Source organism: Psittacula echo, assembly GCF_963264785.1.
Source record: "Psittacula echo genome assembly, chromosome: 18".
Lineage (NCBI taxonomy): Eukaryota > Metazoa > Chordata > Aves > Psittaciformes > Psittacidae > Psittacula > Psittacula echo.
Genome location: NC_137754.1, coordinates 979,730 through 1,004,329, shown reverse-complemented (window position 1 = coordinate 1,004,329; position 24,600 = coordinate 979,730). Strand labels below are relative to the sequence as shown.

Below are 24,600 nucleotides of genomic sequence, written 5' to 3'. Positions count from 1 at the left end.
TCTGCTATTTTATGCAGTGGCTGGGAGAACAATGTAATTATTGATGCATGAAACCTCTTGTTGAAATTACTCACCTGCAGCATCCTGCCAGCACGGGAGCCAGCCAGAACGTGCTGACTGTCTGGCTTTTCAGCCACACTCAGTTTGCCAGTGGGAGGCTAGGGGTGTGTTTTAGGGGAAGTGAAATACACTTCCCAATGGAAGCCAGGCTCTCGGAGCAGCTCTTGTCAAGAATGCTTGACACAAGCAGGCAGCTTCCTTCTAAGCGAGGCAGAGTGTGGCTGTAGATAGGGGAGCGCTTCCCAGCCCTCTGCAGTCCCTGTGTCTGAAGGCCCTGCTTAAAGGAGCTGGTAGAGGACCACATCCACCATTCACAGCAGCACTGCTGTAGGCATGTGTGATAGCTATCACATCTAGCCTATGAGTGTGCTCAAAGAGGAGCCCATGCCTGCTCCTCACCCAAAACCAGGCTGGGTCCCAACTGTTCTGGTTACCTCCTTCACCTATCTGAAATAGAAGCAGATCTACATGCAACCAAACCACCCTTCGGAATTAACCTAGCCTGCCTCTTCCTTCCTCCCCAATATGTAGGTCCCCCGAGCATCCGAGCGATGAAGAACATAACAGCGGTAGCGGGTAGGGACACTTTCATCAACTGCAGGGTGATCGGGTACCCGTATTACTCCATCAAGTGGTACAAGGACTCTCTGCTGCTGCCCGATAACCACCGCCAAGTGGTCTTTGAAAATGGGACTCTAAAGCTGATGGATGTCCAGAAAGGCATGGACGAAGGAGAGTATCTGTGCAGCGTGCTGATCCAGCCCCAGCTCTCCATCAGCCAGAGCGTCCACGTCACGGTGAAAGGTAAGCTGCTGGAGAGGCTTTCCCTGGGTCAGATGGAGAGGCCAACCAAGTTGTGTTGGGGATATCTCTGCTAGGGGATGGAGGCAGAGAACGTTGCACAGGGGACTCCATGGTTATGCAGTGGCTGTGCCCTGCAGGCACTGCACCGATGGGAGCTCAGCTCCACTGCAGCATCCCTGGGGAGCTGGCTCAGCTCCTGCAGAGCGGGTACCTGGTGCTGCGTGTGCCGGCAGCTTCCCTGCGCCATGCTGTATCCATTTCCCACTACAAGCAATGGAGCAAGGATTTACGGTGTAAACACAGCGTATTAAAACATCTAACCTTTGCTTGGATCACCTTCACCCATGTTTTTATGTGTGTGTTAGCTTTTTAAAATATAATACTCTCGGTCTTCCGAGCGCACAGAACATCTTAAAAGCTTCTCCAGGCCATCAATTATTCAGCCCCATTGAGGGAGCTATCAGTCCTAATGAATTGAGCCGGATGCGTTCCCTGCCAGTGACTCGCTGAGATTGTGCTGAGCTCCGTATCTCCCGTGCTCAGAGTTGTCGGGGCGTCCCTGCCCGTCACCAGCACGGTGTTTGCAGTAAATCATTTAGACAAACAGAGCCGCGCTGGGGCCGGAGCTGGCCAATTGTCTTTCTCTGTCTCACCCAGCAGGGTATTTATGGACTGGATTTTGCTCTGATCCCCCTCCTTCCCCTCCCATCCACCATTTTCTTATTAGGAATCAGGTTAGCGAGAGCGTGCATCAAGCTGATTATAGATGCTGCCCCTTGATTAGCTAATGCTCTTCTCCAAGGCTTTGCAAAGGGAAGAGTAGACTGCGGGTAACCTAAGGCAGTGTGGGGAGGACTTCTCTCCCCTTGGGTCTGCAGTGCAGGGGACAGCCAACCCTGCTTTCCTCACTTAATACAAAGTCCCTTCCTACGTGGGAGCCTCAGGGCTTGAAAAGAGGCCAGAGCTGTGTAAATACTGGTCTTCTTCTGGAGAGTATGGGACAGGCAGGGCTGGTGTGGAGAGAGGGTCTGTAGGTATTCATTCCATGGCTGCCCAAGATATTCCATGGCCCCACTTGCTCCATTCCTTGTTTGCTCCAGCCAGCAGGAAAAAGGCCTGTGGAAGAGAATTGCAAAGCCCTAGAAGAGAGTCAGAGCAGAGTGAATAAATGTAACTGCACAGAGCGAGGAGCACTGGGTGCCGTGGAGCGCTGTAAAGCTTTTATCGCCACAAGTGCCTGCGACCACATTAACTGCCACGAGTGAGTTATGCAGGTCATTCCAAGCATGTGGTAGGAAAAGCTCTACAGCTCCCCTCCAGTGCTGCTCCCCAGGGATTGGGGATATACAGCAACCTGGTTTAGACGCTGCCGTGCTTGGGTGACTGGCAATTTGGGGACCACAGTGCTGACAGCAGCCATGCTGTGCAGCCAGCCGTGCTGGGGCACCATCGGGGTGATGCTGTTTGCTGGGGTTCCCCTCCAGAGCTGCTGTGCCTAGCTGGGCTCAGAGACCTTCGTGCATTGCCCTGGGGTATGGCCATGCAGCCAACTCCTGCTGCAGGCACACGAGAGCCTGGAAGCACTGGAGAAAGCATTGCAATGGGAAATGAACTGGGAAGGGGAGTGGGAAGCTCCGGCTGTGAGGAGCTTGAGCAGGGAGAGCTCTTCTGTTGAGGGAACCTGTCCTTTTCCTGGCGGCTGGAAAGCGGCTGGGGGGGCGTGTTCGGAGAGGCGTGGATCCGCAAGCCCATCCCCACTCTGCAACAGACTGCAGTGCATTCCCAATTAATTATTCATTAATTATGGAAAACAGGCGGCTCTGGCTCCATGTCTCCAGCAGCCTGAGCCACGTCGCTGTAGCTGGAGAAGGTGCGGGGACTACCTGGCCAGCGTGGGGCCGGGCAAAGCCTTGGAGCAGAGACCTTTGCGATGAGCTGGGCTGGGCATGGGGTGTAGATGGGAGCCCAGGGCTGGGCAAGGAGGTGCTGTTCCGCCTGTGCAAGAGGGCAGCTCGTGTCCGCTGAAGGGACAATTGGAAGCCTGCTAATTTAATTAGGGAGACTGCGGAAAGAGGATCTCATCTTCCAGGTGCTGAGCTAATTGTCTCCCTCTCTCCGCTTTCTTCCCCCTCCCACATTGCCAGAGATGCTGCAGTTGCCTAATTAAGTTATCAGAAAGATAATGGCTGGTTCTGAATCCGGTGCCTTTAAGAAGAGCATCCATCTCATAATTGCTTTTTCTGCAAGCAGATAAATGCTGAGGTGGAATTTCAGCTGGCACGCACAGGGGGGTGGCCGGGGCTTCCCCGGAGCAGGGCCTGCTCTGCTCTGCAGGTCGCTGTTTCTTAGCATGGTGGGAGAAGTCTTCTGCTGTTCTCTGCCTCGATTTCTGGGCAGCATCTCCCCCAAGCCCCACTGCAGCCCATCCCTGCGTGGGCTCTGCAGTGTGCTCTGCCTCTCCCTTCAACAGTCCCACCTCTGATCCAGCCCTTCGAGTTCCCTCCAGCCTCCATTGGGCAGCTCCTCTACATCCCCTGCGTGGTCTCCTCTGGGGACATGCCCATCCACATCACCTGGAGGAAGGACGGGCACGTCATCCTCTCCGGCTCCGGCGTCACCATCGAGAGCAAGGAGTTCATGAGCTCCCTGCAGATCTCCAGCGTGTCCCTCAAGCACAATGGCAACTACACCTGCATCGCCAGCAATGACGCTGCCACGGTCAGCCGGGAGCGGCAGCTCATCGTGCGGGGTGAGTGCCATGGGGCGCATCCAGCCTGGTCCTGACACCGCTGCCATGGAGGGCGGACAGCGAGGGATGGGCAGCAGGGTAGGGAGCAGAGTAATAAGGGTAGAAGCAGATAACGCTGTTTTCTGGTTGCAGAAGTGGTGCAGCAGCAGGCGGGGAGGGTGAGGAGCAGTGCTGAGCCAGGGCACCCATGTGCCTGCAAGCAGGGAGGAATTGCACGGCTCTGATGGGTTTTTTGGTGCAGTATCACACACAGTATCACAATATCACAGTATGTTAGAGATTGGAAGGGACCTCAAAAGATCATCTAGTCCAATCCCCCTGCCAGAGCAGGAACACCTAGATAAGGTCACTTTTCTCTCCAATTAGTGCCTCCTCGATTTGTGGTCCAACCCAACAACCAAGATGGCATTTACGGAAAAGCTGGGGTGCTGAATTGCTCCGTTGATGGTTACCCGCCTCCCAAAGTCATGTGGAAACACGCAAAAGGTAGGGGTGAGACACGGTAGCGAGGATGAGGATCGCACATTCAGCACGGTGCCTCACTAGTGCTCTGTGTCCCCTCCTAGGAAGCGGCAACCCCCAGCAGTACCACCCCATACCCCTCACGGGCCGCATCCAGATCCTGCCCAACAGCTCCCTGCTCATCCGTCACGTGCTGGAGGAGGATATTGGCTACTACCTCTGCCAGGCCAGCAACGGCGTGGGCACGGACATCAGCAAGTCCATGTTTCTCACCGTGAAGAGTGAGTAGCCAGGGCTGTGCCAGGGGGAGCAGAGCGCGCTGTGAAGGTGGCTGTGGCTGTGGGGTGGGTGTTTGTGAGCAGAGCCCTGCCAAAGGTTCCTGCTGCACCAGCCTGGCTCTGGCCTCAGACCGCGCATCCCCGCGATCGATGCGAGGCCAGGGGAGGGCATTGATTCTGCTCCTCCAGGGACCTGCTTCCCTTTCAGTATTAAACACACTTTGTCTTTAATAAAACCGAGCAATCAATCTATATCATCCAGAAGGGAAGGAAATAGCTGAGCTGCTCTGACAGGGATGGGCTGGCAAGTGTTGCTAGACACCATGTTTAAGTTGCGCTTATTATTGGATTCCTCTCCTGCTGCTACCAGAGGAATGCATAATCTCCAGCTCCTCTCTGTTTGTTTGGATTGTTGGTGCTGTGAGCATTCAGACCTCAAAAAGGAGGTGATGGAGGGGGGACCAGCCTGCCACGCTTGATTTTGGGCAGCTCCTGTGCATCTCCACAGTGAAGCCAAGTGCTGTGTTCTATGGTGTTTCTCTCGGTGCCTGTTCTCTCCTGCTTCCCCCGGTGTCTGCTCCCCTCCCCATCCGCTGTGTAATTTATCCCACCGGCTGATGAATCAAACCGAGCCACTTCAAACAAGGCACTTCAATGAGGCGCAGGTACAAAGTCGAGGCGATTAATCCCGAGCGAGCGCGCAGAAGTCTCAAGTCTGAACTGTTGCCTTGTCCCTGCTATCCGCTGTAATTGCATCCCAGGACAGGTTGCTTGCTGACTTGAATAGCACGTAACCTTATTATGCATGTGCTCTTCCATTTCCTGGAGCCCTCGCCGCCTTTGAACAGGGTTGGATGAATAGGTAGACAAAGCGGTACAGCCAATTAAGCATGATATGGGGCTCTTTGGTTTGTTTCGGTGTGGGATTTTTGTTTGTTTAGTGAAATGTCAGGCCAATTAAAGCGATCTCAGCACCGGCTTTCCTGGGAAGCCAGGCCGCTGCGGACAGAGTTAAATGGAAGTGAATCAGAACCCAAACAACGGATGCTGGTGGTCAGCAGGGCAGAGGGGAGCAGCCAGCCCCCATCCGCACATCCCCTGCCCCGATACCACAGCGATGGGGTGCGAGGGGCAAGCCAAGGCACCCAGGCCATGCTTCAGACAAGTGAGTGCAGTCCTCGCTGAGCACTGGCAGCTGCACAAGTGCCAGGAGGAGCCGGTGCTGCTTTTGTCAGGTGATGGGCAAGGAAAGCTGCCCAGCTTTGTATCACTCCAGGAACGTAACTGTCGGTGCCCCAGCCCAAAGCACTCGTTTTGGTCCAGCCCATGGGGGGTCTCTGGGTGCCCACACTCAGGCTCATGTGTGGGATCATCAGAGTCTGTAAGGTGGTGGATGCTGGAGGATGGGGATATGAACCTGGGCTAGCACAGGGCGCAGGTGAGGAGACCACTGGTGCATGATAAACGCCATTTAGCACATGGCTGCGTGCCTCCCCCGGTGTTGAGAGCAGAGCATGTGGGATGGACAGGGTCACATCCCGGTTGTGCAGCGCTGCTGGAGTGGTGGCAATGCTTGGAGAGGGGGATCCTCTAATCCATCCTCCCTGGTGCTGTGGTGCTGGGTGAGCGGATCTGGCTGGGGTGCTGGAAGAAGGGCAACTGCCCACGTGTCGTGGGCACAGCCGTGTTTGGAGGTGCACTGCCGTACAGCAGGAGCATAACTGATTGCTTCTATGCAATTTGAATTAATATCATGCTTCAGGTGGAGCTCAGCTAATCAGCGTAGAAAGGAAGCTGAAATGGGCGCAATCAAATTAACATCACAGAGCCGGCTCCAAACAAGAAAGAGGGGGGTGAGGGAGGCACAGCCCTTGTCACCCTTGTCGCCGTTCTCATTCAGTTGTCACCACAGGGCTGCAGAGCAGCCCCAGCCCTGTGCAGGATGTCAGAGCAAGCTGGTGACTCTCTTTGTAGCCAGGCTTATCTCTGCCCAGCAAGTAGGACCAGCCTCTTGTCGGGGCCTTGTTAACAAGGCAGTGATGCTTGGCAGGGCAGTGGAAAGGGCTGGGCATGGGGAGGACAGAAAGTGTCGGAGGCTCTGTTCAAGGGAAGCCTGTCTGCACGGCAGCACTGACTCTGGCAGCCAAGAACCGACATTACTGATGTCGCTGCACCCAGAGGTGCAGCCCTCAAAGGGTCCTGTGGTCAGTCCCAAGTGATGCCATCCCTTTGTGAGCAGCAGAGCTGCTCCGGGGCATGTGTCCAGTACCGGAGTGCAAGAGGTGCTGCCTCTGCACCCTGCTCTGTGCTGTCTGCATGGCTGGTTGGGGTTTTCTAATGGCTTGTTCTGCTGCTTCCGCTGCTCTGGACTGCGTGCCGCTCTCCTGAGACCCCGGCAATCGAGGGAGGTTGATATGTTTGCATCCAAGGAGCTGCTTTTAATCAAACATCAATAAATGCATTTCAGCGAAGCACAGCCTGAAACGGAGCTCCTCTCCCGGGGCCGCGGCTCGCTGGGAAGGGGGTGGTGCCTCCATGGCTGCTGCAGCCCTGTCCTGCCCCTTTGGCCCCTGTGGCCATGCACACCCTCTGCACCGCACTGGCCTAGAGGAAGACTGAATGCAGGGGAGCAGTGCCCCTCTCCCTGGCATAGCCCTGGCATTGGGCTGCAGGCAGGCAGAGCCACTGGGGCTGAGGGAAGAGGGTGCGCAGCTTAGGACAGGATGGGGCAGAGCCAGGAGAAGCCCTGCTCTGTTTCTTGTAGCCCTTGGTTTGCCATGCCCTGTACTGTACATCCGAGCACTGCCCCAGCATCCCTGCTCTTTGCTCGCAGGCCTTGGGGCAGGATTGCTATGGGGCACTGCCAGCAGGCACCACAGTGAGCATCACTCTGTCCCAGCCATGTGGGTGCCTGCCCTGTACCCCTCAAACACCAGCAGCTGGGGAGGAAAGGTTTCCTTAGCTGTTAATTGAATTACATTGCCACAGAAAGCCGAGAAGTCGTAGCTCATTAGAGCCTCTTGTGTCCCATTATAACAGTGAGTGTTGCCTCTGCGGATTGTCATTACCATATATTACTGCGGGACTAAGCAGCGCTGTTTGTTTATGCATTACATTTTTCCCTGCTTACCCAGGCTGCCCTGGCCCCCCAGCCCATGGCCCCTGCATGGTGCACACCATGGGTGTCCCACTGCATGGCACACGGGCAGCACCAGAGCTTGGCTTTGGAGCAGCGAGCCTATGGGGAAGTTACAGCCACCCGTCACAGCAAGAGGTGCTGCTGCAGCCCTCGGGGACAGGAGGAGGCAGCTTCATGCCAGGGCTATGGGCACCAAGGGACTTGTGCTGTCCCTAGGGCCATTCCTGACCGTGCTGCTTGGGCAACACTGGGAAGCACCCACACTGGGTGCTGCAGCCCATCGGGTGGTGAGCATGGTGTGAGGGTCCCCATCATCCTCATTTGTGTATTGGGGTGGCTATGGGTAAAATAATATCAGTGGTATCTGCAATGCAAAGGCGGCCTTGCTGATGTGAAATGGCACTCTATATTCTGCCCAGGTTTATATGAGTGAATTATGCAAATCCGTGATGGAAAACATTCTTCCTCTCATCCTCGGGAGTGTAAAACCTTAGTCAATAATTCATACCCGCACGTCTCAGACTGGAGGCTTTCTCTTCATTATGGTGTGCGCTTGGTTATTTGTCTTTCACGTTTTATTGTCTACCCCGGTGTAATGCTATGCATTATAAAATTTATCTGCTTCATTATTTTATGATGCTGAGCTGTATAATGCAGCAAGACGATTCCGCTCCGGGCTGCGTGGCCTCCTGCTGAGACTGGGGTCTGTGCTGGGACTGGGCAACCCCAGTGTCCTCCCCAGTGACCCCCTGCCTCCCCACAGTCCCGGCCATGATCACCTCCCACCCCAACACCACCATCGCCATCAAGGGGCAGACCAAGGAGCTCAACTGCACGGCGCGGGGCGAGCGGCCCATCATCATCCGCTGGGAGAAGGGCGACACCGTCATCGACCCCGACCGCAACATGCGCTACGCCATCACCACCAAGGACAACGGCGACGAGGTCATCTCCACTCTCAAGGTGAGGGCTTGGGTCTTGCACCCACCTGGGCTGCCTGGTGCCTTGCGTGGGTCTGAGCCAGGGGATGGGAGGTTTGGAGAGTGACCTGCTTCCATGGGCACAGGTCCTGCAGGGCTGGGAGCAGGCTGCAGCACTGGGGGAAGGCAGGGGCACGGTGTTCAGGGCAGCTCAGCCTGATTTGGCTCCTCTTCTCTCCCTGAAACCTTCACAGCTGAAACCAGCTGACCGTGGGGACTCGGTCTTCTTCTCCTGTCATGCCATCAACTCCTATGGCGAAGACAGAGGCTTGATCCAGCTCACCGTCCAAGGTACTCATTCCTCTATGTGCGAGCCCCTGGGTGCAAAGCCTCGCTGCGGGCATCCCCTGATCCTGGAGGCTTTTCTCCCTGTCACCCCTCACCTGCCCCTGTGTCCCCAAGAGCCCCCTGACCCACCAGAGCTGGAGATCCGCGAGGTGAAGGCCCGCAGTATGAACCTGCGATGGACGCAGCGGTTTGATGGCAACAGCATCATCACCGGCTTCGATATCGAGTACAAGAACAAGTCAGGTAGGTGACGGCCACCCTCCCCTTTCCTCCCCTTCCCTGTGGGGCTGCGCTGCGGCCGCTGTGTCCTGGCACCTCCAGGGGAATAGTCTCACCCCACTGCCTTTGATGAAGAAAGGAGAGAGCGGCATTAATGAAATATGTTAATTTCTGTTGGATGGGAGCATTTGAAAGGGAATATTAAAAGAGACAATATTTGCAAAAGCCAGCCCCAGCCTGCACAACAGCGAGGAGGGGGAAGCAGCACCTCTCCATGGAGGCTGGAGATGAAAGCTGGAGGTGCCTGGGGACTTCACCTACCTGAGCATGCTGCAGACCCCGGGGTGGGCTGCGGGCGCTGATCCTCCCACCTCGCTTTGCCAGATTCCTGGGATTTCAAGCAGTCTACACGCAACATCTCCCCGACCATCAACCAGGCGAACATCGTGGACCTGCACCCGGCCTCCGTGTACAGCATCCGCATGTACTCCTTCAACAAGATCGGGCGCAGCGAGCCGAGCAAGGAGCTCACCATCAGCACGGAGGAAGCAGGTACCGCTCCCGGCATGGGCACAGGGCCTGGCGGGCAGGGGCTGTATGGGTGAATCTGGCTGTGGCACAGCCCTCCTGAAGCCAGTATTTCCTGATGAGAAGGTCCTTTCCCTGATGCTGCTCAACGTGCTCGCTTGGGTCTGTCTCTCCACAGCTCCTGATGGGCCTCCAATGGATGTCACCTTGCAGCCGATGACATCCCAGAGCATCCAAGTCACCTGGAAGGTGAGCAGGGCTGGGGTGGTGCATGGGGTATCCCTGGGCATGGGCACTTGGGCAGCAGCAGATGCCATCCTGAGCCTCTGCAGTGGTGGCTTGTGCTGGGGGCTGGCCTTGCGTCAGTGGTACAATGAAATGAAAACCTGGAGGCTGGGTGTGAGCTCGGCTCATTGCACAGGGCTTCTATTCATCACAATATCTAACAAGCTCATTATCTCATAGGATGTCCATGGGGGAGCGAGGGTAAATACGTAAAAGGCCAGACACTGAGTTGAGAAGTGTTTGAGCAGAGATCAATAAAACTTAGAATTGGATTTATTTTTCCAAAGCTGCCTAATGAAAAATAAAATTGATTATAAAGTTAGGACTTCGTAACGAACCGGTAAGTCAATCAATTTGGGGTTCCAGCTTCTCCCCCCTCCCCTTAAGCACTGAAAATCAGATTAATGGAAAGATAAAGTTCACTTGAAAGATAAGTCACTTTGGTTGAAGAGTATTTCAGCAGGATGGATCTCCCTGGCTTTGTGACATCAATTTGCAATCAACCCTATTGATTTCTTAGTGCTTTGGAGAAATATAGTTAAGATTGATCTCAATCTGGCCTTGCGCGTTTTTAAGGCTGTTAGACTTGAGGGTTTTTCCTCTTCCCATTGAGCTGCTGCAGCCAGGGAATGGTGCTGGAGGCGCACATCACTTTCCTCTCTTCCAAGGAAGCTGGACCTTTGTTATCACTGCTCTGCCACTCAGCATGTGCGGCCAAGAGCTGTGTGGGGAGAGAAAACCTGACAGCATTGAGTAAAGCTGCTGGGGAGAGGTGGCCAGGGTAGGGGAGCCCTGCATGACACCGCTGCCCCTTGCACCCTTTAGGCGCCAAAGAAGGAGCTGCAGAACGGGGTGATCCGTGGCTACCAGATTGGCTACCGGGAGAACAGCCCGGGCAGCAACGGGCAGTACAGCATCGTGGAGATGAAGGCCACGGGCGACAGCGAGGTCTACACGCTGGACAACCTGAAGAAGTTCGCGCAGTACGGGGTGGTGGTGCAGGCATTCAACCGCGCGGGAACGGGGCCGTCGTCCAGCGAGATCAATGCCACCACGCTGGAGGATGGTAAGGCTCCATCCCTCCCTGCTCCAGGTGGTTTCCCTGCTCCCGGTACCAAATCCCACCTTGGGGACTCCCTGCCCTGTCCTAAGCAGGTTGTTGCCCACCAGCAGCGTTCAGCTCTGGGCTGACTGCATGTGTGTGCATGCTCCCGGGGGATGCCAGGACACTCTCAACACTGTGTTTCTGGTGCAATCAGGAGGATTTCAAGGTGGATTTGGACACTGCCACAGTGCCAGGGAGGTTCCTCTCGGGGGGGGATCGCTGGTGGCCTCAGTCCTGTTAAAAACAAGGAGGAAAAAGTTTTGTGGTGCATTTGCGCCACAGTTTTTCATACTTAATTAAGGCTCTCGTTAGCCTGTCAAACCATGATCGTTTCCTGGCTGCATTAGCACTCCTCCTGGGGTATTCAAGGGCCCCTGTTTTAGCAATAGTGTCTTTTCCGTAATTATATTACCTTCATTTTGTTCAAAAGGACTATCTGTATTAGTTTATTATACTCTGTCCCTAATTACATGGTGCTTATATTTTTGCACCTAAGTAATATGAAACAATAACCGTTTTCAAAGTGGATCGTTACGGTGATATATTATCATTTAAATGCTCATAAAAATTAGAGTTACCTCTTAGGGGGCAATGGGATCTAATTACCTCGCATCCAGCCAGCAATCCCACTCTCTCCTGGCTGGGAAGCACAGTGTGTCCCGACAGCTTCCCTGTCCCTATGAGCACAGGGCTTGCACCCACGTCAGTGGTCCAGGAGGAGTGAAGCCGTGCGTTGGAGGCAAACCAACACATAGTGCACAGTGTACTGGGCAGGGGCTCGAGCAGCTGGGGAAGGGGGGGAGCAGCAGCATGATGGGGTGCAGTTGGGGTGGCTGACCCATGGGATACTGCTCCTTCAGCACAGCATCTGCCAGGCACAGGCCTCCCTTCCGTCCTCCTGCTGATTGCCATAGAATCATAGGATGGTTTGGGTTGGAAAGGACCTTCAGATCATCCAGCTCCAACCTCCTTGCTATGGGCAAGGATGCTTTATGTTAGACCATGTCCTCCCCTTTCATCCCCTCCTCAGTTCCCAGCCAGCCCCCCGAGAACGTGCGAGCCATCTCCATCACATCGGATGTGGCCGTGATCTCCTGGTCGGAGCCCCCGCGCAGCACCCTCAACGGGGTGCTCAAGGGATACCGGGTCATCTTCTGGTCCCTCTACATGGATGGAGGTGAGCGCTGGGCGGCGCGGGGGACCGGGGCGGGTGGTGGCATGGGGCTGATGGGACCTGTGTCCCCACAGAGTGGGGTGAGATGCAGAACATCACAACCACGCGGGAGCGCGTGGAGCTGCGGGGCATGGAGAAGTTCACCAACTACAGCGTGCAGGTGCTGGCGTACACCCAGGCTGGCGACGGCGTCCGCAGCAGCGTGCTCTACATCCAGACCAAGGAGGACAGTAAGTGGTGCTGCTCCCAGCCCGCTTGGGTCCTGCTGCCATCACTTGAGGCTGCAGCGTGCCAATGCCAGGGACCGGGAGCACTTGCTCGTGCCACAGCGCTATACCCACAAAGGAAGGGCTGGGATGCCGAGGGATCCCAGAGGAAACCCCTGTGCACAGCCATGGGCAGGGCCTTTCCCTTTCTCTTTTGTTTCCTTTCCCCTAAGTGCGGGTAGTTAAATATTTACACCCCTGCCTGCCCTACTTTAGTGCCATTAGCTCCGTAGCAGAGCATTTCCTGGGCCCATGGGCTGCCGTGGTGTCATGGAAAGAGCCAGATGCTGTGGGAACGCAGGAAGCAGGGTAAGGCTGAGCCACTCGGGCAGATTAAGGAGATGCCATTAGGAGCCAATCACGGTTTATAAACCAGAGCCTGGGCTGCAGAGACCTCAGAGACCTCCCAGCACCAGCTCTGCCTCATTCCTCCCTTCTCCAGTTCCAGGTCCCCCGGCCGGCATCAAGGCTGTCCCATCCTCTGCCAGCAGCGTGGTGGTGTCCTGGCTGCCACCAGCCAAGCCCAACGGCATCATTCGGAAGTACACCATCTTCTGCTCCAGCCCCGGCTCCGGGCAGCCGGTACGGCATGGGGATGGGGATGGGGAATCACCGGGCTGATGCCAGGTGGCAGCAGCAGCAAAGGTCCCTTGGGCCCATGCAGTGCAGAGTTGCACCAGTGGACAATGCATCAGGGCATGGTCCCATTGTCTGTTCCTTTTCTCTGGCATCTACCCTCCTTGGAAGGGGAAATGTGCCAGCAGCCGACCAGAAATGAAACAGAAGTGAAGCCTGGCCCCATCACTCCATCGAGAGGGAGAGGTTGATGGGAGGTCTGCAGACTAGTGCTTATCAAAAGCTCTTTCTCAAACTCATTTCACTATGTGAGCCTCTGGTTTCCAGGGCAACATAATCTTTTCATCAAAGCAACTGGTAAAACCGCTGGGATCTGATATTGTTTTCTTGGCATCTTGTCAAAACTGTCATTTGGGTAAAAAAAATGATGTATCATCTCCAGTATTCACATGGGTGTCTGCTTGTGGGGTGCTTTTACATCTGTGGGCCCCACCAGGGCACACGTTTGAGGATGGTGAATGCACAAATACCCATGTGCGCGTCCATCCCATGCAAAGGGGAGCAACCCATCCCCTGCTTGGTGCCAGTGTGGTGGAGCAGGACTGGGCTTGGGGCAGAGTGGTTTTGGCCCTGAATGGGATGGAGATTGGTCATGGTGCTTGTGCACAGCCTCTGTACCCACATAGCACCACCATGGGGTTGGGGACAGCCACTGAGGGCCATGCAGGAGGTGAGCCCATGCAGGGTTTTGGCTGCTCACTGTAACCACAGAGGGGTTTTGGCAGCCTGGCCAGGGTTTGCCTTGGTGCCCAGCTCCCGCTGCAGCTCGGTGGGTAGTAGCCAGGGGAGCATCCTTACCCAGGAAGAAGCTGTGCCAGCCAAACTAAGCCATTTGATCCTAGGGCTCCCTGGAGACATCACACTGAGGAACACCAGCAGAGCCGGACTGCTGCTTGGGAGCAAACCCCCAGCACCTTGATGGGATGGGAGGGATGCCCTGGTTGGGGATCCTGGGGCTGCCCCGGTGCAGGCAGCTGGCCCCCAGGCAGCTTTTCCTTGCTGATACCCCAAGCACTGCACTGTCCTGTGCTGGCTTCTGATGATGCTCCTGGGGTGCCAGAGCTGAGGGTGATGGGGTGAGGGTCTCACAGAGGCTGTACCTTCTCCTGTATCCCTCTCCACAGGCCCCCAGCGAGTACGAGACCAGCCCCGACCAGCTCTTCTACCGCATTGCGCACCTGAACCGCGGGCAGCAGTACATGCTCTGGGTGGCTGCCGTCACCTCCGCCGGCCGCGGCAACATCAGCGAGAAGGTCACCATCGAGCCTGCTGGGAAAGGTACCCGGGGGGCACCGGCTCAGGGGGGGACACGTACCCTGGCTCCGCTGTCCGCTGTCCCCTGCCCCTAGGGTTGCTTTGGCTGCAGCAGGGGGCAACTTGGGATGACTGTGCCTGGGCAGTCTCAGTTCTGGTTAACAGTGGGGGGGTCCATGCGTGGCACCTGCCCACCATGCTGACCTCCTGCTTGCTCCCAAGCCCCTGCCAAGATCATCTCCTTTGGAGGCACCGTCACCACCCCATGGATGAAGGATGTGAGGCTGCCGTGCAACTCTGTTGGGGAGCCTGTCCCTGCCATCAAGTGGACCAAGGACAGGTACCGAGGGTGCTGTCACAGCGTGGGGACTGTCACCCTTGCTGTGCTGTGCGTGGCTGATGTGCCCTCCCCTCTGCCGGCAGCGAGGACTCTGCCATCCCGGTGACGGTGGATGGCCATCGCCTCATCCAGACCAACGGCACGCTGGTGCTGCGCTCGGTGAAAGCGGAGGACTCGGGGTACTACACCTGCACCGCCACCAACACGTGGGGCTTCGACACCATCATCATCAACCTGCTGGTCCAAGGTGAGGGGCCCTGGGCAAGGGGGATGCTATGGTCCCATGGGTGCATCGGGGAGCAAGGGGACACGCTCCAGCTCCCAGACAGCACAATGAGCCTCTGGCTCATGCACTGCTCTTGCTGGGGTAAAGCACTGCAGGGTTGGCTGCCATGGTCCCAGGCTGAGCAGGTCCTGTTGGTGTTTCCTCTTTTAGGGGGCACAATACAGGGCACTTTCAGCATGCGTGATGCTCATGGGCTTTTCCTTCCTCCCTAGTGCCCCCGGACCAGCCCCGCCTGACTGTGTCCAAGACCTCAGCATCATCCATCACACTGGCCTGGATTCCTGGGGACAATGGGGGCAGCTCCATCCGAGGTATGGCTGCTGTGCGTGATGGGGCTGGCACCAGCACCACAGCACCCATGCCACAGCAGAGTGCCTCTGGTCCTGGCACTAGGGGGCAAGGCTCAGGGTGCATGTTTTCAGGCTGTGCATGCACTTTTGTGTCTGTGCCTCAGTTTCCCCCTCTTGGAAACACTCCAGAATAAGGCTGATGCTTCTTAGCTTGTAGGAGGCTGCAAGGTCTTTAGGGCAAGGGATTGAAGCAGGTAACAAAGAGTGTGTCATTAATTGCTCAGGTGCTGGTGGCCAGCACCAGCCCAGTGGCTGCTTTGTGTCCCCAGTGCTGTGCAAGTGTGATCCCAACAGGGCAGGATTTGTCCCCCCTGCAGTCCCTGTCAGGCTGGGGGGCTCCAGGAGCATCCCTGCTTTCCAGAGCCTCCTTTCTGCTCTGATTCATCTCATGAATTATACGTTGAAGCAGCTGCACGCGGAGTGGGGAGCAGGGAGCGAGGAAGGAGACCTCGCTTACAATTAATTAAAAGCATGAAAGTAATTACAAGCAAATCTCCCCAGCCAGCAGCCTTTCACTCCAGCGGACTCTGTTGATAAATTTGGTTATAATTGGATTAGAAACATTAAAACCATGCTGCATGTCCAAGGTAAATAAATAATGGGTGCCAGCGCTGTGGGTGGGGTGGGGTGGCAGAGCTGGTTTGGACGTGGGTGGAAAAGCATGCTGATGGGGAGACCTGTGCCACCTTGGGAAGGTCCAGCCATAGGGAAGCCTTGGTGCTGGGTGGGTGTGAAGAGCATCACTTCCCCTAGCAGCACTCTGCCAGAGCAGGATGATGGCAGAGCTGATGAAAGGCACACGCCTGTCTTCATGTGGGTCCTTTGGCATTGCCACAGTGGTACCCGGGTGGTGCTAGCACACAGAGCGGTCCTGCAAGCTCTGCACTGTGCAGCCTGTGATGCACCACAAAGGATGAAGCCTGCTATGTTTGTGTGAGGTTTGGCAAAATAACCTGCAAGCATAGCCCGATCTGTCAATGCACCATCAAAGGTTGGGGTTTTGAGTAGCCACAGAGGCCAGAGCAGCCGGGCAGCAGAGATGCGCTGCCATGGGGAGCACCAATGTTCCTGCTGCGTATCCCTCGCCCAAAGCCCAGAGCGTGAGCCTCTTCCCAGGAAACCCTGCAAGCCATCTGCAGGCGTCTTGTTGTCAGCAGTGTAGCAGGCTTGTTCACCTGGGACACAGCGTGCTTCCGAATACTCTTCATGCGAGAGAGGAGGCGGTGCGCAGTGACAGAGGCAACTTCCTAGCAGCTTCCCAAGGGAGCCAGTTAATTCTGCCTTTCCCTTTATAGCCTCGCACCGCTCAATCACGTTTCACACTCCTGTTTATAACAGAGCAAAGGGGCTGTGCCGGGTCATGGCTCCTGCCTCGGCCTGTGTGGTGGGCAGAGCAGCGAGATGAATTGACCTCTGTTCAGGATGCAGGCAGAGTCCTGCAGGGCAGCAGCTCACCCTGTTAATGGGTTTGGGCTACCTGTAACCCATGTCAGTAGTGTGGGAGTGCAGGGTTGTGTTTCCATCACCATTCATGTGCACACAGTTGGGCAGGAATTGATGTGTAACAGGCACTCTGGCACTGCAGGGGTGCATTGGACTTGGCAATGGGCTGTCCCCAAGGCAGATGCAAGGTATCCCTGTGGTAGCCCTTTCTTTTGACCTGCCTGGAATCTTAGACTCAACTAGGATGGAAAAGACCTTTAAGATCATCACATCCGACCATTAAATCATCCTGGTGTGCCCAGAGGTAACCACCCCGTCCTTGCTCCCACAGGCTTCGTGCTCCAATACTCTGTGGACAACAGCGAGGAGTGGAAGGACGTGTTCATCAGCTCCTCAGAGCGCTCCTTCAAGCTGGAGAGCCTCAAGTGCGGCACTTGGTACAAGGTGAAGCTGGCAGCCAAGAACAGCGTCGGGGCCGGCCGCATCAGTGAGATCATCGAGGCCAAGACCCACGGCAGAGGTGAGCCCGTCCCATGGGGTCCCTGCGGTGCCCTCCCTCCCGCATCCCTCCTGACGGCTCCTCTCCCGCAGAGCCCTCCTTCAGCAAGGACCAGCACCTCTTCACCCACATCAACTCCACGCACGCCAGGCTGAACCTGCAGGGCTGGAGCAGCGGGGGCTGCCCCATCACCGCCATCGTGCTGGAATACCGGCCCAAGGGCAACTGGGTCTGGCAGAGCCTGCGCACCAACAGCTCCAGCGAGGTGTTCCTGACGGAGCTGCGCGAGGCTACGTGGTACGAGCTCCGCATGAAGGCCTGCAACAGCGCCGGCTGCGGCAACGAGAGCGCGCAGTTCGCCACGCTGGACTACGACGGCAGTGAGTGGGGACGGGGTGGGCACCATGGCGAGGAGGGGGCTCCCGTGGCACTGACCCTGCGCCCACCCGCGCCCTGCCGCAGGCACCATCCCGCCCATCAAGTCTGCGCAAGGGGAGGGGGACGACGTGAAGAAGCTCTTCACCATTGCCTGCCCCGTGATCCTGGCCACGCTGGGAGTAGCGCTGCTCTTCATCATCCGCAAGAAGAGGAAGGAGAAGCGGCTGAAGAGGCTTCGAGGTGATTCGGGGCGCATACAGTGCATGGGACCAGGGTGCAGAGCTGTGCTCTCCTGGACTGACTCCTGGACTGACTTGGTGCATAGAATCGTAGCATGGTTTGGGCTGGAAAGGACCTTAAGATCATCCAGTTCCAACCCCCTGCCATGGGCAAGGACACCTCGCACTCAACCATGTCACCCAAGGCTCTGTCCAACCTGGCCTTGAACACCGCCAGGGATGAAGCATTCACAGCTTCTTTGGGCAACCCATTCCAGTGCCTCACCACCCTCACAGTGAACAACTTCCTCCTTATATCCAATCTAAACTTCCCCTATTTCAGTTTGAACCCATTCCTCCCTAATGTCCTATCACTAATTCCCTCCCCAGCATCCTTGTAGGCACCTAAAAGCATCCTTATTACCCCCTAAAACAGCCTAAAAAAACCCTTAAAAAATCCTTAAATAGCTTAAATCACCTTAAAACCCAACCAAACCCAAACCCTTTCCCTCTTGTTTGTGTCTCCTGCACAGATGCCAAGAGTTTGGCTGAAATGCTCATCAGGTAGGTCTGAGCTGCAGGTGGCTGGGGAATGCCGGGTGGTGGGGGCCATCCTCAATGCTTTTAAGCGCAGGTTCAGCCCTGCCTCCCTTCCAGCCCTCCCTGGGCTCAGACCGGGGGGGTTGTGCTGGTGTCTCTATAGCACAGCAGCTCCCGGCTGCCCAGAGCTGAGCCCCGGGTGGGCTGCTGGTGCCAGCCCCAGCCCTGCTCTCCCCAGTAACGGCCGGGTGTGCGTCCCCTCTTACCTCACAGCAAGAACAACCGCAGCTTCGACACGCCAGTGAAGGGGCCCCCGCAGGGCCCCCGCCTGCACATCGACATCCCGCGGGTGCAGCTCCTCATCGAGGACAAGGAGGGCATCAAACAGCTTGGTAAGGGCCCTGCGTTCCCTGTGCCGTGGAGCCCTTGCCTGCAGAGGGGATGCGGGCTGCCATCCTGTGGCCCAGATAAGCCTGCGGTGTCCCCGGGCTGTCCCCTTCCTCCCCTGGGGCAGGCAGGATGCAGCCTGTGGGTCCTGCTCCCCTTGTGTTGCTGCCATCTCCTTGGCTCTGTCTTGTGGCTGGAGGCAAATCCCCCATCCCTGTGTGTCCTGGGGAATCCAAGGGATCCGAGCTCCCGTTCTTCCCCCAGGGGATGACAAAGCCACGATCCCAGTGACTGACACAGAGTTCAGCCAGGCGGTGAATCCCCAGAGCTTTTGCACGGGCGTCTCGCTGCATCATCCTGCTCTGATCCAGAACACGGGGCCCCTCATCGACATGTCTGACATCCGCCCCGGCACCAGTAAGTGACTGCAGCGGGGTTGCTGGGGGCACTCTGTGGGTATGCTTGTGGGTGAGCCGCAGCCCCCGAGTGCCCTCTGGCAGCTCCCTGTGACATTGGGACCTCTGTGCCTTAGACCCTGTGTCAAGGAAGAGTGTCAAGTCTGCGCACAGCACCCGCAACCGGTACTCCAGCCAGTGGACCCTCACCAAGTGCCAGGCGTCCACGCCAGCGCGGACGCTCACCTCGGACTGGAGGACAGTGGGCTCCCAGCACGGCATCACCGTCACCGAGAGCGACAGCTACAGCGCCAGCCTCTCTCAGGACACAGGTACGGCAGCGCCAGGAGCGCCCATCACTGCAGTCCGTGGGCCCATTGGCGGTGCCCAACCCATGAGTTTGGGGTGACAGCAGAAGCAGTTTGCTGTTAGTCAGTGGGATCATGGAACCATGGCTTCCGGTGCAAAAGCTGCATGTTACTGACACATGTACTGGTTTCTAGTGAAGACTGAGCACTGTGATAAGTTGTACACATGCAGGTAATGGGCCCTTGGCTCTTGTTCTCTCTGTGAGCAGCTGGCAGTGGTGTCCCTGCCCTCCTGGCTCTGCTCTGAGCCTTTGAGCTCCAAGTAATCTGATGGGAGGGGAACAAATGTATGTGCAGGCCTCCTGGTCCCCTCCAGAAGCTCTATGGTGGCTCCCAAGCAGCACAGTCATGCCCTGCTCTGGGGACAGACTCACAAATACAGCAATGTGGGAAACAGCATTCCCAGGCCAGGGAGACCTTCCCAGGTATGTGATGCTTCCCCTCCTCCCCAGACAAGGGGCGGAACAGCATGGTGTCGACGGAGAGTGCCTCCTCTACCTACGAGGAGCTGGCACGCGCCTACGAGCACGCAAAGCTGGAGGAGCAGCTGCAGCACGCCAAGTTCGAGATCACCGAGTGCTTCATCTCGGACAGCTCCTCGGACCAGATGACCACGGGCACGACTGACAATGCCGACAGCATGACCTCCATGAGCACCCCGTCCGAGCCCGGCATCTGCCGCTTCACCGCTTCCCCACCCAAGCCCCAGGACAGCGAGCGGGGCAAGAGCGTGGCCGTCCCCATCCCGCACCGCGCCAGCAAGAGTAAGTAGTGCACATCCTGCGGAATGCAGAGACAAATACACCCATTAAACACACTGTGGAGAGCAGGAGCGAGAAGTTCAGGTTAGATATAAGGAAGAAGTTCTTTACTGTAAGGGTGGTGAGGCACTGGAATGGGTCGCCCAAGAACATTGTGAATCCTCCATCCCTGGCCGTGTTCAAGGCCAGGTTGGACAGAGCCTTGGGTGCCATGGTTTAGTGTGAGGTGTCCCTGCCCATGGCAGGGGGGTTGGAACTGGATGATCTTAAGGCCCTTTCCAACCCTGACTATTCTGTGATTCTGTATGTAGGTTTTGTAAAGTTTTCTACTGGAATTGCTGCTAGATTGCTGTGAGCTCTACAGGAATCTTTTCCAGATCCCAACACACCATAGAAAAGATCCCCATAGAATCCACTCAAAATCTAACGAATTGTTCCAATTCTTTCTCCTCTCCTCGACTTCTACTTTTTGCACTCTTCTCCACCTCATGTTTCCTCACTCTTTGCTCCTCTTCCCTTTGTTCATCTTCCTCTTGAATTCTCTTCCTCTTCAATTCTCCTCTCTTCTCTACAATTCTTTCCTTAAATTCCCTTCAGTTTTCTTCTCTTCTCTACAATGCTCTGCAGTTCTCTTCAATTCTCCTCTTAAATTCCCTACAATTCTGCTCTTAAAGTCTCTTCAGTTCTGCTCTCTTTACAATTTTCTACGATGCTCTTAAGTTCTCTTAAATTCTCTACAATTCTCCTGTTAAATTTTCTTCAATTCTCCTCAATGCTCTTCAGTTCTCTTGAATTTTCTTTTCTCTTAGAATCTCTTCAGTTCTCTTCAATTCTCCTCAGTTCTCTTCAGTTGTCCTCCATTCTTAGACTCTCTTTCTTCTCTTAGATTCTCTACAGTCTTCCTCAATTCTCTTCAATTCTCCTCTTCTCTTAGAATGTCTTCACTTTTCCTCAATTCTCTTAAAATCTCTTCAGTTTTCTTCAATTCTCAGTTTTCCTCAATTCTCTAAGGTTTTCTTCAGTTTTCCTCAATTCTCTTAAATTCTCCTCCCCTCTCATACATTTGCTTCAGTTTTCCTCAATGTCTTTGAGAGAAGAATTGAGGAAAATTGAAGAAAATCTAAGAGAAGAGAGGAGAATCTAAGAGAATTGAGGAAAACTGAACAGAATCTGGTTTCTTCAATGTCTTCTCTTAAATTCTCTTCAGTTATCCTCAGCTCTTCCCAATTTACCTCTCTCCACTTCGCTTCTCCTCCTTGGCTTCTCTGCTCTTAAATTCCCTTCAACCTCCTCTTTGCTTTTAAAATCTCTTCAATTCACTTCTTTTCCCTCAGCTCCCTTCAATTCAATTCTGCTTTTCTTCACTTCTCCTCCTCCCCATTCCTTTGCTGTTCTCCAGTTGCTCCTCTCCTTTGCTCTCATCTCGTTTCATTCCTTTTTCTCCCTCAGTTTTCTTGGTATTTATTCCCATTCCTCAGTCGGACAGGTATTCCACCCAATGCCTTGGTGCTCATTCCCAGCCCTTAATACGTCATCCCCATATTAGTACTGTTCCCCAGTGCCCAGTGTTACCTCATATTCCATACTGACGCTTAGTAATTCATTGTGCATTTGCTCCCATTTTAGTTTTTATTCTTTAATAAATATTCCATTGCAGTTCCCCCCTATCCCTCCTTGTTTTCTCATGTTTGTTTTTCACTTGTATTCCTCCCCTTTATTTCCCATATCCCCCCTTATTGCTTGTTATTGCCTAGAAGACACATCCCCCCCTTGCTGGAACTTGCTTCCTTTAACCCCCCTATAGTTCTTCTCCCCCCTCTTTTTTCATCCATCACACTAGAGATGGAATACAAATGGTTTCTGTTTGTGATGATAATTTATACAGCAGGTACAATCTGTAATTTAGAATATAATGTGATCCTTAACTTAGACAATACAGTACCCACTAGACAATATACTACACCCTAGCCTACAGCAAGCATCAGAAAAGCATGAGACAGACTGGCATGTTGTTATATGTTGTTATAGCATTACAAACTGGTTAGTTACAGCACATAGAATCATAGACCTATTTAGGTTGCAGAACACCTCTGAGATAAACCCACCACTGCCAAATTCACCGGTAAACCATGGCCCTCAGCACCACATAGTACAACAAACAGCCCTGCTCTTTGGTTTGTACACACTTAAGACAACCTAATCCTGCAGGATTTTACATAGGTACACATCCCCATCCACCTTTACATTTAGGGATTAATGACAACATCAGTGACAGGTCTGTGTTGTATCTAGTGCTGTACAGCACAACACTGCACAATATATATTTTCATACAGCATAAATATAACTTCCAGAAGCACAATGTAGTGCTGGACATGACATACCCCATGACAGCGATGAGCACCGTGCGCTCTAACACCAAGGTTTACCATGCAGTACAAGTATTGACACTAAATACATTACAAATGTCTCTTATTATAGCTGTGTTACAGAGCACAGCGTCACACACCACCATCAACACCACTGGCTTCTAACATACATGTGACAGAACGCAATAGACGTGGTTTCAGCTCTCGTTCACTACAGGGTAACAAATAACTTGTTGTATGTAAAAGAACAGGTTTTTAATGCAGCAGGATGTTTTTCATTCCGGGATAAACAATCGATTAGTTAGAACTAGAGATTACAACACTTCATGTAGACCATAGGGTCCCCTAGCATCCCTTGCACAGCGGATGTCATCCCCGTCTCCGAGCGCGATAGGGTGCGACGGGTCCGGTGCCTCCTCACCCCTCTCCTCTTCCCGTCGCAGGTGACTACTGCAACCTCCCTCTCTACGCCAAGTCGGAGGCCTTCTTCCGCAAGCCGGGCAGCGAGCCGTGCCCGGTGGTGCCGCCGCGGGAAGCCTCCATCCGCGGGCTGGCGCGGGCCTACCCCGCTCCCGCAAGGCACCTCACGCTGGAGCCCGGCGCCAAGCCCCTGGGGCTGCCCCCGCCGGCCCCCGCCGCAACCACCTTACCTCAGAGGACTCTGCCCATGCCCAGCACCACCAGCGCCGCTGCGCCCAGCACCAGCGCCGCGCCAGCGCCCGCCACCACCGAGCCCCCCGCTGCCGAGCGGGGCCCCGCGCACTCCAAAGTGGGGGGCTCCAGGGACTCGCTCCTAGAAATGAGCACATCAGGGGTAGGAAGGTCTCAAAAACAGGGGGCTGGAGCCTACTCCAAGTCCTACACGCTGGTGTAGGCACCACGCAGAGACCGCCCGCCACGGATGCTGCTCGTTTCCCTGCGCCATTTATATTTAATTAACAAACTTGTATATAAAAGGACTCTTTTGTATAAATGAAGCTATTTTCTTCTTCTCCGAACAGAAAAAGAAACCAGGGCACAAAGAATTTGCTGTTACAGATTTAAAAATATAATATATATGTAAACATATATATATATTTCACATCATTTTGAAAGGGCACAAGGAAAGACTCAGCGACTTTTCCCCCCCCGATCTCGTTGGTGGTTTTGAAGAGGAACGTCTCCAAGACATTGCATGCTATTTTACTGTTCTGAAAACAGCAGGAGTTGCTTCAATTTGCAAATGCTTATGTGTTAATACCTTTTTCTATGAAAAAAAGCCCAGCGCTGTGTGCAATAAAGGTTATGTTTATACGCGGGTGTTTGTGAAAGCGAGCAGGGATTTAGGCGGTGCGAGGGCTGGGATGGAGCAGGCAGCGTGGATACATCCAGGTGAATTCGCTGCCTGCTTCCACACTGTGCTGAGCCAACCTGCAGAGGAGGGAAAGGACGGGATGGGAGCAGGGTCCTGCACATGGCAGCACCGAGTAGGACGCCTCAGCAGCTACCCCAGTGCCTCTTCATCACCGGTAAGTGCAGCCCAAATTGCAGCCTAGCTCCAGCCCAAGAGAAACCACAGTGCAGGAGAGCAAACCCCAACCCAGCTCCACCACGGCCCTGGTGCAGCGGTGCAGCTCCAGTGCCATGCGTGAAGCAGGGCTCTTGTTCCTGATGCTCCACAGGCACAGAAGGTGAAGCACAGCACCCTTGTCCTCAGTCGTAGTTGAACTGCAGCAGGGCAGTGATGCGCAGTGTAGGGGTGATGCACAGCACACAGCTGTTGAATCCAGTGCGGTGCAGTGAGCTGTGGTGTCTGCTTCCCATTAAGGTCATTCATGGCACAAGACATTAACACAACGTAACTCATCCTCAGACATCAGCAAAACTCATTTCCACAGACACCTGTGCCAGTGTGATTCAACACAACGCCACAGCAAGGTTCCCTCTAATACATACCAAGAGATTGTGACAGAACTGGCAGTGATTTATACAGGACCAGGCTGAAGTGATTTTACATCATGTGTGTAGAAACAGAAGGGACAGAGGGATGAGGGAGACCCTC

At 54.9% G+C, this 24,600-nt stretch overlaps 1 protein-coding gene across 1 annotated transcript in view; it reads left to right on the top strand.

Annotated features, from left to right (window-relative positions):
* DSCAML1 (DS cell adhesion molecule like 1) overlaps nucleotides 1-23,433 on the top strand; it is a gene marked incomplete at both ends in the record, with an annotated part of 93,421 nt that extends 69,988 nt beyond the window's left edge. The window contains 26 exons of the mRNA XM_080631518.1: nucleotides 592-864; nucleotides 3,335-3,613; nucleotides 3,980-4,099; nucleotides 4,180-4,356; nucleotides 8,256-8,455; nucleotides 8,667-8,763; nucleotides 8,875-9,003; nucleotides 9,364-9,531; nucleotides 9,686-9,756; nucleotides 10,618-10,858; nucleotides 11,928-12,074; nucleotides 12,146-12,301; nucleotides 12,780-12,919; nucleotides 14,098-14,251; nucleotides 14,450-14,567; nucleotides 14,651-14,814; nucleotides 15,066-15,164; nucleotides 16,978-17,166; nucleotides 17,238-17,525; nucleotides 17,608-17,763; nucleotides 18,275-18,305; nucleotides 18,555-18,673; nucleotides 18,933-19,085; nucleotides 19,201-19,395; nucleotides 19,884-20,195; nucleotides 23,003-23,433. Of these exons, the coding sequence (XP_080487644.1) occupies nucleotides 592-864; nucleotides 3,335-3,613; nucleotides 3,980-4,099; nucleotides 4,180-4,356; nucleotides 8,256-8,455; nucleotides 8,667-8,763; nucleotides 8,875-9,003; nucleotides 9,364-9,531; nucleotides 9,686-9,756; nucleotides 10,618-10,858; nucleotides 11,928-12,074; nucleotides 12,146-12,301; nucleotides 12,780-12,919; nucleotides 14,098-14,251; nucleotides 14,450-14,567; nucleotides 14,651-14,814; nucleotides 15,066-15,164; nucleotides 16,978-17,166; nucleotides 17,238-17,525; nucleotides 17,608-17,763; nucleotides 18,275-18,305; nucleotides 18,555-18,673; nucleotides 18,933-19,085; nucleotides 19,201-19,395; nucleotides 19,884-20,195; nucleotides 23,003-23,433 (4,607 nt within the window). The remainder of the gene's footprint in view (nucleotides 1-591; nucleotides 865-3,334; nucleotides 3,614-3,979; nucleotides 4,100-4,179; nucleotides 4,357-8,255; nucleotides 8,456-8,666; nucleotides 8,764-8,874; nucleotides 9,004-9,363; nucleotides 9,532-9,685; nucleotides 9,757-10,617; nucleotides 10,859-11,927; nucleotides 12,075-12,145; nucleotides 12,302-12,779; nucleotides 12,920-14,097; nucleotides 14,252-14,449; nucleotides 14,568-14,650; nucleotides 14,815-15,065; nucleotides 15,165-16,977; nucleotides 17,167-17,237; nucleotides 17,526-17,607; nucleotides 17,764-18,274; nucleotides 18,306-18,554; nucleotides 18,674-18,932; nucleotides 19,086-19,200; nucleotides 19,396-19,883; nucleotides 20,196-23,002) is intronic.
* Between the last annotated feature and the right edge of the window lie 1,167 nt (nucleotides 23,434-24,600).